This window comes from Lagenorhynchus albirostris, chromosome 8 (assembly GCF_949774975.1).
Source record: "Lagenorhynchus albirostris chromosome 8, mLagAlb1.1, whole genome shotgun sequence".
Taxonomy (NCBI): domain Eukaryota; kingdom Metazoa; phylum Chordata; class Mammalia; order Artiodactyla; family Delphinidae; genus Lagenorhynchus; species Lagenorhynchus albirostris.
In genome coordinates, this window is record NC_083102.1 from 73,396,313 (window position 1) to 73,412,371 (window position 16,059).

Here is a 16,059-nt window from a genome sequence, read left to right on the forward strand (position 1 = left end):
ACTTTGCATAAATACATCTGTATGTTCAAGTATGTGTGCATGTGTGTACCAAATTTTACATTAACAAATTAGAAAACACATTATAAATATGTGTAAGCCAGACAAAAGTGAGAAAGTACTTGCCAATCAGTTATTAGTAGTAAATTTAATGTTTGGAATAGAGGTAGGTTAAAAGATAATTTTCAGTTATTTATATACCTCTGGTTTGGCTTGTTGCAACTAATGTATGTTAGCAATAATATTACTAATAAAAATCATAGGTAGCATTTGATGAGAGTTTACCACATGCCAGAGACTACCCTAAGAACTTTTATTTTTTCTTTTTTTTAAAAATTCTTATTGCACTATAATTGCTTTACAGTGGTGTGTTAGTTCCTGCTGTATAACAAAGTGAATCAGCTATACATATACATATATCCCAATATCTCCTTCCTCTTGTGTCTCCCTCCCAACCTCCCTATCCCACCACTCTAGCTGATCACAAAGCACTGAGCTGATCTCCCTGTTCTATGTGGCTGCTTCCCACTAGCTATCTATTTTACATGTGGTAGTATATATAAGTCCATGCCACTCTCTCACTTTGTCCCAGCTTACCCTTCCCCTCCCTGTATCCTCAAGTCCATTCTCTACATCTGCATCTTTATTCCTATCCTCACCCTACGTTCTTCAGAACGATTTTTTTTTTTTAGATTCCATATATATGTGTTACCATACGGTATTTGTTTTTCTCTTTCTGACTTACTTCACTCTGTATGACAGACTCTAGGTCCATCCACCACACTACAAATAACTCAATTTCATTTCTTTTTATGGCTGAGTAATATTCCATTGTATCTATGTGCCACATCTTCTTTATCCATTCATCTGTCAATGGACACTTAGGTTGGTTCCATGTCCTGGCTACTGTAAATAGAGCTGCAGTGAACATTGTGGTCCATGACACTTTTTGAATTATGGTTTTCTCAGGGTATATGCCCAGTAGTGGGATTGCTGGGTCCTATGGTACTTCTATTTTTAGTTTTTTAAGGAACCTCCATACCACTCTCCATAGTGGCTGTATGAATTTACATTCCCACCAACAGTGCAAGAGGGTTCCCTTTTCTCCACACCCTCTCCAGCATTTATTTCTAGATTTTTTGATATGGCCATTCTAAACAGTGTGAGGTGATACCTCATTGTAGTTTTGATTTGCATTCCTCTAATGATTAGTGATGTTAAACATCCTTTCATGTGTTTGTTAGCAATCTGTGTATCTTCTTTGAAGAAATGTCTATTTAGGTCTTCTGCCCGTTTTTGGATTGGGTTGTTTGTTTTTTGTTATTGAGCTGCATGAGCTGCTTGTAAACTTTAGAGATTAATCCTTAGTCAGTTGCTTCATTTGTAAGTATCTTCTCCCATTCTGAGGGTTGTGTTTTCATCTTGCTTATGGTTTCCTTAGCTATGCAAAAGCTTTTAAGTTTCAGTAGGTCCCATGTGCTTATTTTTGTTTTTATTTTCATTTCTCTAGGTGGTGGGTCAAAAAGGATCTTGCTGTGATTTATGTCATAGTGTGTTCTGCCTATGTTTTCCTCTAAGAGATTGATAGTGTCTGGCCTTACATTTAGGTCTTTAATCCATTTTGAGTTTATTTTTGTGTATGGTATTAGGGAGTGTTCTAATTTCATTCTTTTACATGTAGCTGTCCAGTTGTCCCAGCATCACTTATTGAAGTGGCTGTCTTTCTCCATTGTATAATCTTGCCTCCTTTATCAAAATAAGGTGATCATATGTGCATGGGTTTATCTCTGGGCTTTCTATCCTGTTACATTGATCTGTATTTCTGTTTTTGTGCCAGTACCATACAGTCTTGATTACTGAAGCTTTGTAGTATAGTCTGAAGTCAGGGAGAGTGTTTCCTCCAACTCCATTTTTCTTTCTAAAGACTGCTTTGGCTATTTGGGGTCTTTTGTGTTTCGATACAAATTGTGAAATCTTTTGTTCTAGTTCTGTGAAAAATGCCAGTGGTAGATTGCTAGGGATTGCATTGAATGTGTAGATTGCTTTGGGTAGTAGAGTCATTTTCACAATGTTGATTCTTCCAATCCAAGAACATGGTATATCTCTCCATTTTTATGTATCATCTTTAATTTCTTTCATCAGTGTCTTATAGTTTTCTGCATACAGATCTTTTGTCTCCTTATGTAGGTTAATTCCTAGGTATATTATTCTTTTTGTTGCAGTGGTAAATGGGAGTGTTTCCTTAATTTCTCTTTCACAGTTTTTATTATTAGTGTATAGGAATACCAGAGACTTCTGTGCATTAATTTTGTATCCTGCTACATTACCAAATTCATTGATTAGCTCTAGTAGTTTTCAGATAACATCTTTAGGATTCTCTGTTTATAGTATCATGTCATCTGCAAACAGTGACAGCTTTACTTCTTTTCCGATTTAGATTCATTTTATTTCTTTTTTGTCTCTGATTGCTGTGGATAAAACTTCCAAAACTATGTTGAATAATAGTGTTGAGAGTGGAAAACTTTGTCTTGTTCCTGATCTTAGAGGAAATGGTTTCAGTGTTTCACCATTGAAAATGATGTTGGCTGTGGGTTTGTCATATATGGCCTTTATTATATTGAGGAAAGTTCCCTCTATGCCTACTTTCTGGAGGGCTTTTATCATAAATGGGTGTTAAATTTTGTTGAAAGCTTTTTCTGCATCTATTGAGATGATCATATGGTTTTTCTCCTTCAATTTGTTAATATGGTTTATCACATTGATTGATTTGCATGTATTGAAGAATTCTTGCATTTCTGGGATAAACCCCACTTGATCATGGTGTATGATCCTTTTAACGTGCTGTTCGATTCTGTTTGCTAGTATTTTGTTGAGGATTTTTGCATTTATGTTCATCAGGGATATTGGCCTGTAGTTTTCTTTCTTTGTGATATCTTTGTCTGGTTTTTGTATCAGGGTGATGGTGGCCTCGCAGAATGAGTTTGGGAGTGTTCCTCCCTCTGCTATATTTTGGAAGGGTTTGAGAAGGATAGCTCTTCTCAAAATGTTTGATAGAATTCGCCTGTGAAGCCATCTGGTCCTGGGCTTCTGTTTGTTGGAAGATTTTTAATCACGGTCTCAATTTCAGTGCTTGTGATTGGTCTGTTTATATTTTCTATTTATTCCTGGTTCAGTCTCAGAAGGTTGTGCTCTTCTAAGAATTTGTCCATTTCTTCCAGGTTGTCCATTTTATTGGCATAAAGTTGCTTGTAGTAATCTTTCATGATCCGTTGTATTTCTGCAGTGTCAGTTGTTACTTCTCCTTTTTCATTTCTAATTCTATTGATTTGAGTCTTCTCCCTCTTTTTCTTGATGAGTCTGGCTAATGGTTTATCAATTTTGTTTATCTTCTCAAAGAACCAGCTTTTAGTGTTATTGATCTTTGCTATCGTTTCCATCATTTCTTTTTCATTTATTTCTGATCTGATCTTTATGGTTTCTTTCCTTCTGCTAACTTTGGGTTTTTTTTTTTGTTTTACTTTATCTAATTGCTTTAGGTATAAAGTTAGGTTGTTTATTTGAGATGTTTCTTGTTTCTTGAGGTAGGATTGTATTGCTATAAACTTCCTTCTTAGAGCTGCTTTTGCTGCATCCCATAGGTTTTGGGTCATCGTGTTTTCATTGTCATTTGTTTCTAGGTAGTTTTCGATTTCCTCTTTGATTTCTCAGGCAATCTCTTTCTTATTTAGTAGTGTATTGTTTAGCCTCCATGTGTTTGTATTTTTTACAGATTTTTTTCCTGTAATTGATGTCTAGTCTCAAAACGTTGTGGTCGGAAAAGATACTTGATACGATTTCAATTTTCTTAAATTTACCAAGGCTTGATTTGTGACCCTAGATATGACCTCTCCTGGAGAATGTTCCATGAGCACTTGAGAAGAAAGTGTATTCTGTTGTTTTTGAATGGAATGTCCTATAAATATCAATTAAGTCCATCTTGTTTAATGGACCATTTAAAGCTTGTGTTTCCTTGTTTATTTTCATTTCGGATTATCTATCTATTGGTGAAAGTGGAGTGTTAAAGTCCCCTACTATGATTGTGTTACTGTCGATTTCCCCTTTTTTTTTTTTTTTTTTGTGGTACGTGGGCCTCTCACTGTTGTGGCCTCTCCTGTTGCAGAGCACAGTCTCTGGACGTGCAGGCTCAGCGGCCATGGCTCACGGGCCCAGCTGCTCTGTGGCATGTGGGATCTTCCCGGACTGGGGCATGAACCCGTGTCCCCTGCATCGCCAGGCGGACTCTCAACCACTGCGCCACCAGGGAAGCCCCGATTTCCCGTTTTATGGCTCTTACATTTGCCTTATGTATTGAGGTTCTCCTATGTTGGGTGCATATATATTTAAAATTGTTATGTCTTCTTCTTGCGTTGATCCCTTTATCATTATGTAGTGTCCTTCTTTGTCCCTTGTAATATTCTTTATTTTAAAGTCTATTTTGTCTGATATGAGAATTGCTACTCCAGCTTTGTCTTGATTTCCATTTGCATGCAATATCTTTTTCCATCCCCTTACTTTCAGTCTGTATGTGTCCCTAGGTCTGAAATGGGTCTCTTGTAGACAGCATATATACAGGTCTTGCTTTTGTACCCTTTCAGCCAGTCTGTGTCTTTTTGTGGGAGCATTTAATCCATTTACATTTAAGATAATTATCGATATGTATGTTCCTATTACCATTTTCTTAATTGTTTTGGCTTTGTTATTGTAGGTGTTTTCCTTCTCTTGTGTTTCCTGCCTAGAGAAGTACCTTTAGCATTTGTTGTAAAACTGCTTTGGTGGTGCTGAATTCTCTTAGCTTTTGCTTGTCTGTAAAGTTTTTAATTTCTCCACTAAATCTGAATGAGATCCTTGCTGGGTAGAGTAGTCTTGTTTGTGGGTTTTCCCTTTCATCACTTTAAATATGTCTTGCCACTCCCTTCTGGCTTGCAGAGTTTCTGCTGAAAGATCAGCTGTTAACGTTATGGGGATTCCCTTGTATGTTATTTGTTGTTTTTCCCTTGTTGCTTTTAATAGTTTTTGTTTGTATTTAATTTTTGATAGTTTGATTAATATGTGTCTTGATGTGTTTCTCCTTGGATTTATCCGGTATGGGACTCTCTGCACTTCCTGGACTTAATTGACTATTTCCTTTTCCTATTAGGGAAGTTTTCAACTATAATCTCTTCAAATATTTTCTCAGTTCTTCTTTTTCTCTTCTTCTTCTGGAACCCCTATAATTTGAATGTTGGTGCATTTAATGTTGTCCCAGAGGTCTCTAAGACTGTCCTCAATTCTTTTCATTCTTTTTTCTGCTCTGCAGTAGTTATTTCCACTATTTTATCTTCCAGGTCACTTATCCGTTCTTCTGCCTCAGTTATTCTGCTACTGATTCCTTCTAGAGAATTTTTAATTTCATTTATTGTGTTGTTCATCACTGTTTGTTTGCTCTTTAGTTCTTCTACGTCCTTGTTAAATGTTTCTTGTATTTTCTCCATTCTATTTCCAAGATTTTGGGTCATCTTTACCTTCATTACTCTGAATTCTTTTTCAGGTAGACTGCCTATTTCCTCTTCAGTTGTTTGGTCTGGTGGGGTTTTCCCTTGCTCCTTCATCTGCTGTGTGCTTCTCTGTCATCTCATTTTGCTTAACTTACTGTGTTTGGGGTCTCCTTTTCACAGGCTGCATGTTCGTAGTTCCCATTGTTTTTGGTGCCTACCCCTAGTGGTTAAGGTTGATTCAGTGGGTTGTGTAGGCTTCCTGGTGGAGGGGACTAGTGCCTGTGTTCTGGTGGATGAGGCTGGGTCTTGTCTTTCTGGTGGGCAGGACCACTTCCGGTGTTGTGTTTTGGTGTGTCTACGATCTTATTATGATTTAACGCAGCCTCTCTTCTAATCGGTGGGGTTGTGTTCCTGACTTGCTCTTTGGTTGTCATAGGGTGTCCAGCAGTGTAGCTTGCTGGTTGTTGAGTGGAGCTGGGTCTTAGCGTTAAGATGGAGATATCTGAGAGAGTTTTCTCTGTTTAATATTACATGGAGCTGGGAGATCTCTGGTGGACCAGTGTCCTGAACTTGGCTCTCCCACCTCAGAGGCACAGGTCTGACATCCGGCCAGAGCACCAAAACCCTGTTAGCCATACGACTCAGAAGAAAAGGGAGGGAAAAAAAAGAAAAAGAAAGAAAGGAAGGAAGGAAGGAAGGAAGGAAGGAAGGAAATAAAAATATTAAATAAAAATTTATTAAAAATTTTAAAACTAAAAAAGTAATAAAAAAAAAAGGAAAAAGAAAGAAAGAGGAGAGCAACCAGAGCAAAAAACAAATCCACCAATGATAACAAGCACTAAAAACTATGCTAAAAAACCAGGGCTTCCCTCGTGGCGCAGTGGTTGAGAGTCCGCCTGCCGATGCAGGGGACACGGGTTCGTACCCCGGTCCGGGAAGATCCCATGTGCCGCGGAGCGGCTGGGCCCGTGAGCCATGGCCGCTGAGCCTGCGCATCTGGAGCCTGTGCTCCGCAACGGGAGAGGCCACAATGGTGAGAGGCCCACGTACCGCAAAAACAAAACAAAACAAAACAAAAAAAACACCAAAAAAACCCACAGACAGGACCCTAGGACAAATGGTAAAAGCAAAGCTATACAGACAAAATCACACAAAGAAGCATACACATACGCACTCACAAAAAGAGAAAAAGGAAAAATATATATATCTATATATAAAAAAAAAGAGAGCGCAACCAAATCAATAAATCTACCAATGATAATAAACTCTAATTGCCAAACTAAGATAAACATAAAACCAGAAACCAGGCAGTCGCATACAGCAAACCCCAAGTCTACAGTTGCTTCCCAAGTCCACCGCCTCAATTTTGGGATGATTTTTCATTGTCTATTCAGGTATTCCATAGATTCAGGCTACATCAAGTTGATGGTGGAGATTTAATCCGCTGCTCCTGAGGCTGCTGGGATAGATTTCCCTTTCTCTTCTTTGTTCGCACAGCTCCTGGGGTTCAGCTTTGGATTTGGCCCCGCCTCCGCATGTAGGTCACCTGAGGGCGTCTGTTCCCGCCCAGGCAGGATGGGGTTAAAGGAGCAGCTGATTAGGGGGCTCTGGCTCACTCAGGCCGGGGGGATGGGGGGGGTACAGAATGTGGGGCGATCCTGCGGTGGCAGAGGCTGGCGTGACATTACACCAGTGTGAGGTGTGCCATGTGTTCTCCCGGGGAAGTTGTCCCTGGATCACGGGACGCTGGCAGTGATGGGCTGCACAGGCTCCCAGGAGGGGAGGTGTGGAGAGTGACCTGTGCTTGCCCACAGGCTTCTTGGTGGCTGTAGCAGCATCCTTAGCATTTCATGCCCGTCTCTGGTGTCCGCACTGATGGCTGTAGCTCGCGCCCATCTCTGGAGCTCGTTTAGGCGATGCTGTGAATCCCCTCTCCTCATGCACCCCAAAACAATGGTCTCTTGCCTCTTACGCAGGTCCAGACTTTTCCCAGACTCCCTCCCGGTAACTGTGGCACACTAGCCCCCTTCAGGCTGTGTTCACGGAGCCAACCCCAGTCCTCTCCCTGGGATCTGACCTTCGAAGCCCGAGCCTCAGCTCCCAGCCCTCACCTGCCCCGGCAGGTGAGCAGACAAGTCTCTCAGGCTGGTGAGTGCTGGTCGGCAGTGATCCTCTGTGCGGGCATTTCTCTGCTTTGCTCTCTGCACCCCTGTTGCTGTGCTCTCCTCCATGGCTCCGAAGCTTCCTCCCCCCCTTCCCCCGTCTCCACCAGTGAAGGGGCTTCCTAGTGTGTGGAAATCTTTCCTCCTTCACAGCTCCCTCCCACTGGTGCAGGTCCCGTCCTTATCCTTTTGTCTCTATTTATTCTTTTTTCTTTTGCCCTACCCATGTACATGGGAAGTTTCTTGCCTTTTGGGAAGTCTGAGGTCTTCTGCCAGTGTTCAGTAGGTATTCTGTAGGAGTTGTTCCACATGTAGATGTATTTCTGATGTATTTGTGGGGAGGAAGGTGATCTCCACGTCTTACCCCTCTGCCATCTTGAAGGTCTCCCCGCTATCCTAAGAACTTTTAATCTCATTTGATTCTTTTTTTTTTTTTTCATTTGATTCTTGACAAAGAATGAGATGGTAATATTATCATCTTTGCCAATTTATAGATGAAGGAATGAGGTTCACAGGGGATAAAGTCACTTTTACAGGGCTGCACTTTTAGTAGCAGACCAAAATTTAAATCCAAGTGTTGGATTCCAGTTCTTATGCTCTTTAAACAAAAATCCAGTGTGAGATTTCTTTACTAATAAAAAACATAATAAATTGAGCATATGGAATCGGCATGCTTTGGAAAGTTACAGCTGCAAACACACCAGGCATTTGTGCTCTATATTTAAAGATGTTTAATCACTAATTTACCTATAGTCTTAAGAAAATTAATTTATGTCTCAACTTCTACACTGATCAAATATCTTTTGTTCTGTGGCCACAATGAGCCTCATAATATTCCTTTACTTACAGAAAATGATTTAAATTTTGAATAGGTGTTTATACTATGTCCCATTAACTGCCAATCGCTATTAATTATTTTCTATGAATTAACAATAAATGTTACTAGGTTAAAATCATAAACTTTAGCCATTTATAAATTGTGAATTATCAATAAATCTTCTGAAGTACATAAACAATCCATGAAAGACCTAAGTGCATATGAGGAACAGCAATGCTATCAACTCTTGCTGGAGAAATATAAGCAATCTGACAGTCTATCTTTACTACTTGACAGTGTCGGTTACAAACATTATTTGTAACTCTTAAAAGGCCTACACATGTACAGTCACCTCTTTTACCTATTTCAATATAAAATGCCTTATATCTGGGTCCCAATTACAATTAAATTTATAAAACTTTCTCTGCTTTTTGAAAACAATTATTGTTGGTATTTAAGGAATTTATTTTTTTTAGTATAATTTAGTAAACTACCAGGGTCTTACTATGATAGGAATTATGCATGATCTCCTAGATATACAAATGAAGCTACTGTCCTAAATGAAATATGTTTACTGAGCTTGTATCTAATTCCTGGTTGGCTATACTCTCAGTTAATACACTTTGGAGCAGAGGTGGATGTTAAACTTTGATCTTTCTCTGTTTTGTGGCTTCTCCAGAACTTCTGTTTTCTGCTTCCTAAAGCCAAAATGAAGCCGTTTCACAATTATTTCAACAAGTAGCTTGCTGATGGAGACACTCAAAATTGGTCCCTTTTTCCATTCAAGTCACCTGTTATGTCTGGGCCTAGTTTCTTCTGTACTATTAAGTATTCTCTGGAACTGCTTCTATTACATTCATTCATAAACATATTTAGTAAAGTCTTACTAAGTGTATCCTTATCATTGTGGGGGATTAAAAGCCCTGGCCTTTTGCCCTCAAAGGGCTAAGGGCTTGCACTGGTGCAGGGAAGCGGGGGGTAGTGGGGGGCATTTTGGTTTCAGTATGATTACCTGAGCTTTCAAGACTTGTTGACTGAATGAATGAATGGTCAATTGAAAAATGCCAGGTCCTAGAAAGTGGGGACCAGGAGATAGCTTATATCTGGAAGAAACCTGTGAAAAATTCCAGCAGCATTCTTCCAAATGTAGACTGGGAGTTAATTTAGGTATGCAGAGCAATGCACAGGAAATCTACCTAGATTCTAGACTTGTTCTACAGTGTAATTAGAAATAAGAACTTTCTGCTCCACAAAGGTGGGAGGGAGAAAAAAAAAATCCCAAACTTTGGGCTGCTCCTACCTTTTTTTTTTTTTAAGGGCGGAGAGAGGGAAGAGTAGGAAGACGAGTTTTTTTTGAAGCTTTGTTTCAGTTAACATAATTCGTTGATATTCAACTAATACATATTGATATGTCTCTAAAAGCTGTTACCGCTGAACAAATAACTAGTGTCCAAGTCCCCTCCCTATACCCAACATTGTTTCCTCACCCTCTGGAGCTCTCCTCAGCATCTACCAGGGCAATGCTGGGGGCCTCTAGGATACTGTTAAAGCATCGAGGCAGAGTTTGATCTGTCAGTGCTCAATGTTGTTGTTAAATTGTTTGAATAAAAATGCTCATTTCCTCTGTGTGTGTGTGTGTGTGTGTGTGTGTGTGTGTGTATGTGTGTGTGTGTGTATACGTATCAGGTAATGATATTAACTATATTTATTCCTGTGGGTTATGATTAAAAAAGTTTGAAAGCCACTGTTCTGTGGCCAATATGTGTGTAGGAAGGAATCCTCTGGGAAGAAACCACCCTTGAAGACTTGAGGCTGAGAATTTTATTGTATATTTACACTACCCCTACGGCAAATACTGGCTTTCTACTTCCATGGTAATATCAACTTCTTAAATTAATTATGTTAGAAATAAGGTAAATTGGTTTAAAGAAAAACATTAAGTAAATCATAGTATAGATGGTATATAACTTAACTTAGGAAGGTAGGGTAAGAATGACTAATTTTGGAACTATCTTATCTAGCTAAACCTTCTATTAAATAGATAAAATGATGGTGCCTGAGAAGTGATTAATTTAGGTCACCTGCCCCAGGTTTCATCAACCAGGATAGACTGACTCTTACCACTGGGACTTGAAGTCTATACCACACCCAGACAACTTTGTCACAAACTATTTCACTATGGGCGCACTCATCCTTCCTAAAAATTATTTATTCTCCCCTAAGAGGGCTACATTACCTCTCCCTTTTCCCTACTAAGATGATATTTAAGTCCGAATTCTAAGACACCTTAAGGAGTTATTCATTTTACTGTGGGTATCTCACATGTATACTTGAGGCATACATGTTAATAACATGGTTTTTTTCTCTTGTTAATATTTGATTTACTGGGGGGAGGGGCATCTCAGCTAAAAACTCAAAAGGGTAGAGGAAAAATGATTTTTCCTCCCTTACACTATGTTTCACGAATTACCAGTATTACCACTTATCTATAGGGTGCAGAATATTTAGGACACTTTTTAGATCCACACTGAATGGATACACATTCTTTTTTTAACCCGTGTTCAGAGCTAGTGACATTGCCCCTCTGAGGCAGGTTTTGTAAGATAAGAAAAACTACAAGGAATGCCCCAATTCATAAGACTGCAAAATGTCTTCCTTCATTCATCATAGTGAACTAGGGAAAAGAAAAAAAAAAGGACTGGAGGATAGACAGTATATCTGTAAATGCAAGAAGCTCTTTTGAGCTTTCTATATTGTATATGATGGTGAAAAAGCAGGTTATTACGGATCTTAGGCTCATTTTTTAAGGGGTAGACAATACTATTTAATTCTTTATTCGAATTGCTTTGTCTTGCTGCACTGCTGGCTTTGTCATCAGCCAACGTTGCAATTACTTTAACAAGCAAAGGAAATGCCAGTCAAGTGCAGCACCTGGGACCTCCTCACCCTTGCAACATATAAGGCCTCTGGCATGAGAGAAAAACGCTCAAGGTTGTGTGTGGAGCCCATGTAAAAAGGGAGCGGATGGCCGTGAGCCTCGGTGTGTAAGGGCGCCTAGTCCCCAAGGCCAGTGTTTACATTAGCAGTTCACTTCCACCTTTGGTACGTTTAATCAGGCGATTATTATATTGTATGGCATCATCCTGACTTCAGGACTTGGGAGGAAAGCTGGGTCAGGAGATTGTTAAAGTGCTTTGTGCAGCCAGATGTGAATTCCACCTGCCCAGAAGCTTATGCTGAACTGTGATCAGGGCTGGCCCAAATGGAGATGCGCTTTTCTTCCACTCGAGAATCTTATGAGACCCATACAGTGAGAAGTCCGACAAGCACGCGGGCTATTCGGCAAAACCCAAAGCAACCTTAGAGGGCGGGTCATTGCTCTGCTCCGGCAGCCAGCCAGAGACAAAAAATAAAATGGAAGATCTTTCTCTGAGGGAAAGCAGGCCTCGGATCTGAAACACGGGGCCTGAGGGAGGGAGGTGAGCAAAGAAAGGAAAGGGGAAGGCGCCGCTCCAAGAAGCCGGGTTCATTCAAACCCGGAGGACAGCAAACCCCGCCTCCCCACGCCGCCACCCGCTCAATCGCCGAGCGCTCCGGGTGTGAGCTCGCCCTGCGGGGAGCGGCTTGGAGCAGAGGAGGCGGTGGTAGAGGTGGTTTGGGCAGCTCTGCGCGGCGGATAGGCCCAGGCAAACAACACCCATTCCCCCTCCCCCTCGCTCAGTTCAACTCCCACTCGGCCCGGGCCACGCCCTGCCGCCACCGCCCCCTCGGGCAGCTTTCCGTTCGGCAGCCAGGCCTCGGTCGGGGGCGGGAGGGAAGGCGGTGCCTTGGAGGGGCCGCTGCGGCCATAGAAAACTACAAGGGCCGACAGCCTTTGCGACAGCGCCCCGCCCTCTTTCTCCCACCACTCAGCGCGCGTCACCTAGGCGCTCAACCAATGGGGACCGAACCAGGGAAAAAGAGCGCCCGGGTCCGGATGCGCCTCAGGAAAGCCATGCTCCCGGCGCAGGGGCAGCGGGCAGTTCACCGGGTTCGCCGAGTTGTCGGTGGCTCGCGCGCTGCCTTGTCCGCTCCTCTCGCTTCCCTTGAACGAGAGCCCTGCTTTTTTTTTTCGTGGCAATTCCAAGGGATGCTGGAGCCGGCTTTTGAGGGGAGGGCGCTGGGAAATGAGTAGGGGGCGGGATATCCTGAGACAACAAGTTTGGCTGTATGGAGGGCCTACCGGCAGCGCGCCTGAGCTAGAACACCGAGAGAGCGAGCGCCGGACTAGCCACGGGAGGAAAAGAAAAGCTGCTGAAAGAATAACCCCGAGAAAGGGGGTGGAGAGGAGGCGGCCCCAGCGCCCCGGCCCCCGGCAGGTCGGCGGCCAATCCGCTGGGGGAAGGGGTGGAGAGTCGGCGGCTCCGGCAGAGAGAGGCCGAGGGGGGTGGGGAGTCGGCCGGGCTCGCGCCGCCCTGGCCCCGCCCCCGGCCCGCGCCGCCGCCCGCGCGGCGCGCCGCCGCTGTCAATCAAGGGCGAGTCAGCAGGGCTCGGGCGGAGAGAGGAGCTGCTACGCCACAGCCCAGCGGCGGCCATTCGCGGAAAAAGAGGCAGAGCCTGTGCCAGCTACAGCCTCCTCCGAGCCACCGCGGGCGGGCGGGACCGGCCTCTCCTCCCGCCTCGCCCCCACCCCCACCCACCTCTATCCCTGTGTCTCCGTCTGAGGGTTTGTCCTGTTAATGCGGGATGAGCGGTACGTATTCTCCACCCCCCTCGGTCTCCTTCACCGCCTCCCTCCCTCCCTCCCTCCCCAGACCCTGCTCGGTTCTCCCCCCTCCCCCGGGGCCGCTGAGATGCTTTAAGGGGAGGAGGAGAGGGAGGGAGGGAATCAGGGGGAGGGAAGGAGGGTTGTGTTTTGTCTTAATGTCTGAGACAGAACAACCTTCTGGGTGTTGCTCTGGAGCCGATGGGTCGGGTTTCAAACCACGTTTTGTGATATCCCCCTCCTTCCTTCCCTCCTTCTCCCCCACCCCTTGCCGGTGTGCGTGGATCGCGGGTTTATGGAGATTAATGTTCGGGGGGAGGGGGAGGAGAGGAGAGGGGGAAGGCGAATAATAATAATCCTAATAACCTGTTGTCGTGTATGGGGGTGTTTGTTGCAGATCAGAAGAAGGAGGAGGAGGAGGAGGCGGCGGCGGCGGCGGCAGCGGCAGCGGCGATGGCTACAGAAGGAGGGAAAACCTCTGAGCCAGAGAATAACAATAAAAAACCCAAAACCTCAGGCTCCCAGGTAAAAGCAAACATATAAAAAAAAAAATCATCACGAAACATAAGGGGAAAGGGGAGTTATGCCCTTTAAATGTCCAGAAGTGAAGAACAGAATAAAAATGTTTTATCCACTCAAAGCATCTGAGAGTGAGGAAGTTAAATTGTAAATTCATAAAGATTTCACATGTTTGGGATATCGCTGTTTAAAATTCCACCAGGAACGAACTCAGACTATAAGAAAAAGGTGTGTATTCTCCCAAGGGCATTTTGAGTTTAGGAAAATAACACTTCAAGAAAGTTTGTTAGAAATGTCCTTTTATTTAAACTTCATAGTGCGGGATCTGCTTCCTTATTCCTATATCTTACTGCTTTTGTTAATATTTATTTTGATTTTTGCCACTTCCTGAGTGAGTTCTGAAATGTAGAGCTGTCAAAATAAATAAATAAATAAATAAACCCCTCCCAGCTACTTGGCCTTCACTAAATCCGCCCACTTTTTTTTTCCCCCTCTCCTTTACCATCCCATTTTGGGTAGGACTCTCAGCCCTCTCCTCTGGCTTTACTGGCAGCTACTTGCAGCAAAATAGGGACTCCTGGTGAAAATCAAGCAACTGGACAACAACAAATCATTATAGACCCAAGCCAAGGATTGGTGCAACTTCAAAATCAACCACAACAGCTAGAACTGGTAACAACACAACTTGCTGGAAACGCTTGGCAACTTGTTGCCTCCACTCCTCCCACTTCAAAAGAAAATAACGTTTCTCAACCAGCTTCTAGTTCATCTAGTTCTTCCAGCAGTAATAACGGGAGTGCATCTCCCACAAAAACTAAATCAGGTAATTCTTCCTCCCCTGGTCAGTTTCAAGTCATACAAGTACAAAATCCAAGTGGTAGTGTACAGTACCAAGTGATTCCACAACTTCAAACAGTGGAAGGCCAGCAAATTCAAATCAATCCAACTAGTAGTTCATCTCTACAGGATTTGCAGGGTCAAATTCAGCTCATTTCTGCAGGTAATAATCAAGCTATACTCACAGCTGCTAACAGGACAGCTTCTGGGAATATTCTTGCTCAAAACCTGGCAAATCAGACAGTTCCAGTCCAAATTAGACCTGGTGTCTCAATACCACTGCAATTACAGACCCTTCCTGGTACTCAGGCTCAAGTTGTAACAACTCTACCAATTAACATTGGAGGAGTGACTTTAGCTTTGCCAGTGATAAACAGTGTGGCTGCTGGAGGAGGGACTGGACAGGTCGGCCAGTCTGCTCCTACTACTGATGGCGGGACGTCCAATGGGAGTCAGTTAGTTCCCACACCCACCACTACTGCTTCTGCCAGTACTATGCCAGAATCGCCCTCCTCCTCCACTGCCTGCACCACCACTGCATCAGCATCTCTGAGCAGCAGTGACACGTTAGTGAGCTCAGCAGATACGGGCCAGTATGCAAGCACATCAGCCAGTAGTTCTGAACGCACCATCGAAGATTCTCAAACACCTGCTGCTACTGAGTCTGAAGCCCAGAGCTCCAGTCAGCTTCAGTCTAATGGAATACAGAATACGCAGGATCAATCAAATTCCCTTCAGCAGGTGCAAATTGTAGGCCAGCCTATCTTGCAACAGATCCAGATCCAACAGCCTCAGCAACAGATAATTCAGGCTATTCCACCACAGTCATTTCAACTCCAGTCCGGGCAGACGATTCAGACCATCCAGCAGCAGCCTTTGCAGAATGTTCAACTTCAAGCAGTAAATCCGACTCAGGTGCTTATCAGGGCTCCAACTTTAACACCTTCAGGGCAAATCAGCTGGCAAACTGTACAGGTTCAGAATATTCAGAGTCTTTCAAATTTGCAAGTTCAGAATGCTGGGTTATCCCAACAATTAACCATCACCCCAGTGTCTTCAAGCGGTGGCACAACTCTTGCTCAGATTGCTCCCGTGGCTGTTGCTGGCGCCCCAATAACTTTGAATACTGCCCAGCTTGCATCAGTGCCTAATCTTCAGACAGTGAGTGTTGCCAACCTGGGTGCTGCGGGCGTTCAAGTGCAAGGAGTTCCAGTTACAATCACCAGTGTTGCAGGTAAGTCAACTGCAATCTTTTCTCTCTGGTTGTTAATAACGGTTATTGTTTTTCTTTGCTAACTCAGATTTGATGTAAACCTCTGAGGTAAACAGATAATCATAAGGAAACTAAAATACCCGGGAGTATTACACTCAGTACCGTGACTCTGTAATCATCAGTGTGACCCATTCACATTCATACTATTCAGCATTAGGTTTTATGTGTTAAATTCGTTGGAGAATTTTATAAAATTA

At 43.1% G+C, this 16,059-nt stretch overlaps 1 protein-coding gene across 1 annotated transcript in view; it reads left to right on the plus strand.

Moving 5' to 3' along the window:
* The first annotated feature begins 13,114 nt into the window (after window positions 1-13,114).
* The window catches only part of SP4 (Sp4 transcription factor), a 71,843-nt gene continuing 68,898 nt past the window's right edge, over window positions 13,115-16,059 (plus strand). Inside the window, exons 1-3 of the mRNA XM_060157127.1 lie at window positions 13,115-13,221; window positions 13,631-13,758; window positions 14,272-15,823. Of these exons, the coding sequence (XP_060013110.1) occupies window positions 13,215-13,221; window positions 13,631-13,758; window positions 14,272-15,823 (1,687 nt within the window). The 5' untranslated portion in view covers window positions 13,115-13,214. The remainder of the gene's footprint in view (window positions 13,222-13,630; window positions 13,759-14,271; window positions 15,824-16,059) is intronic.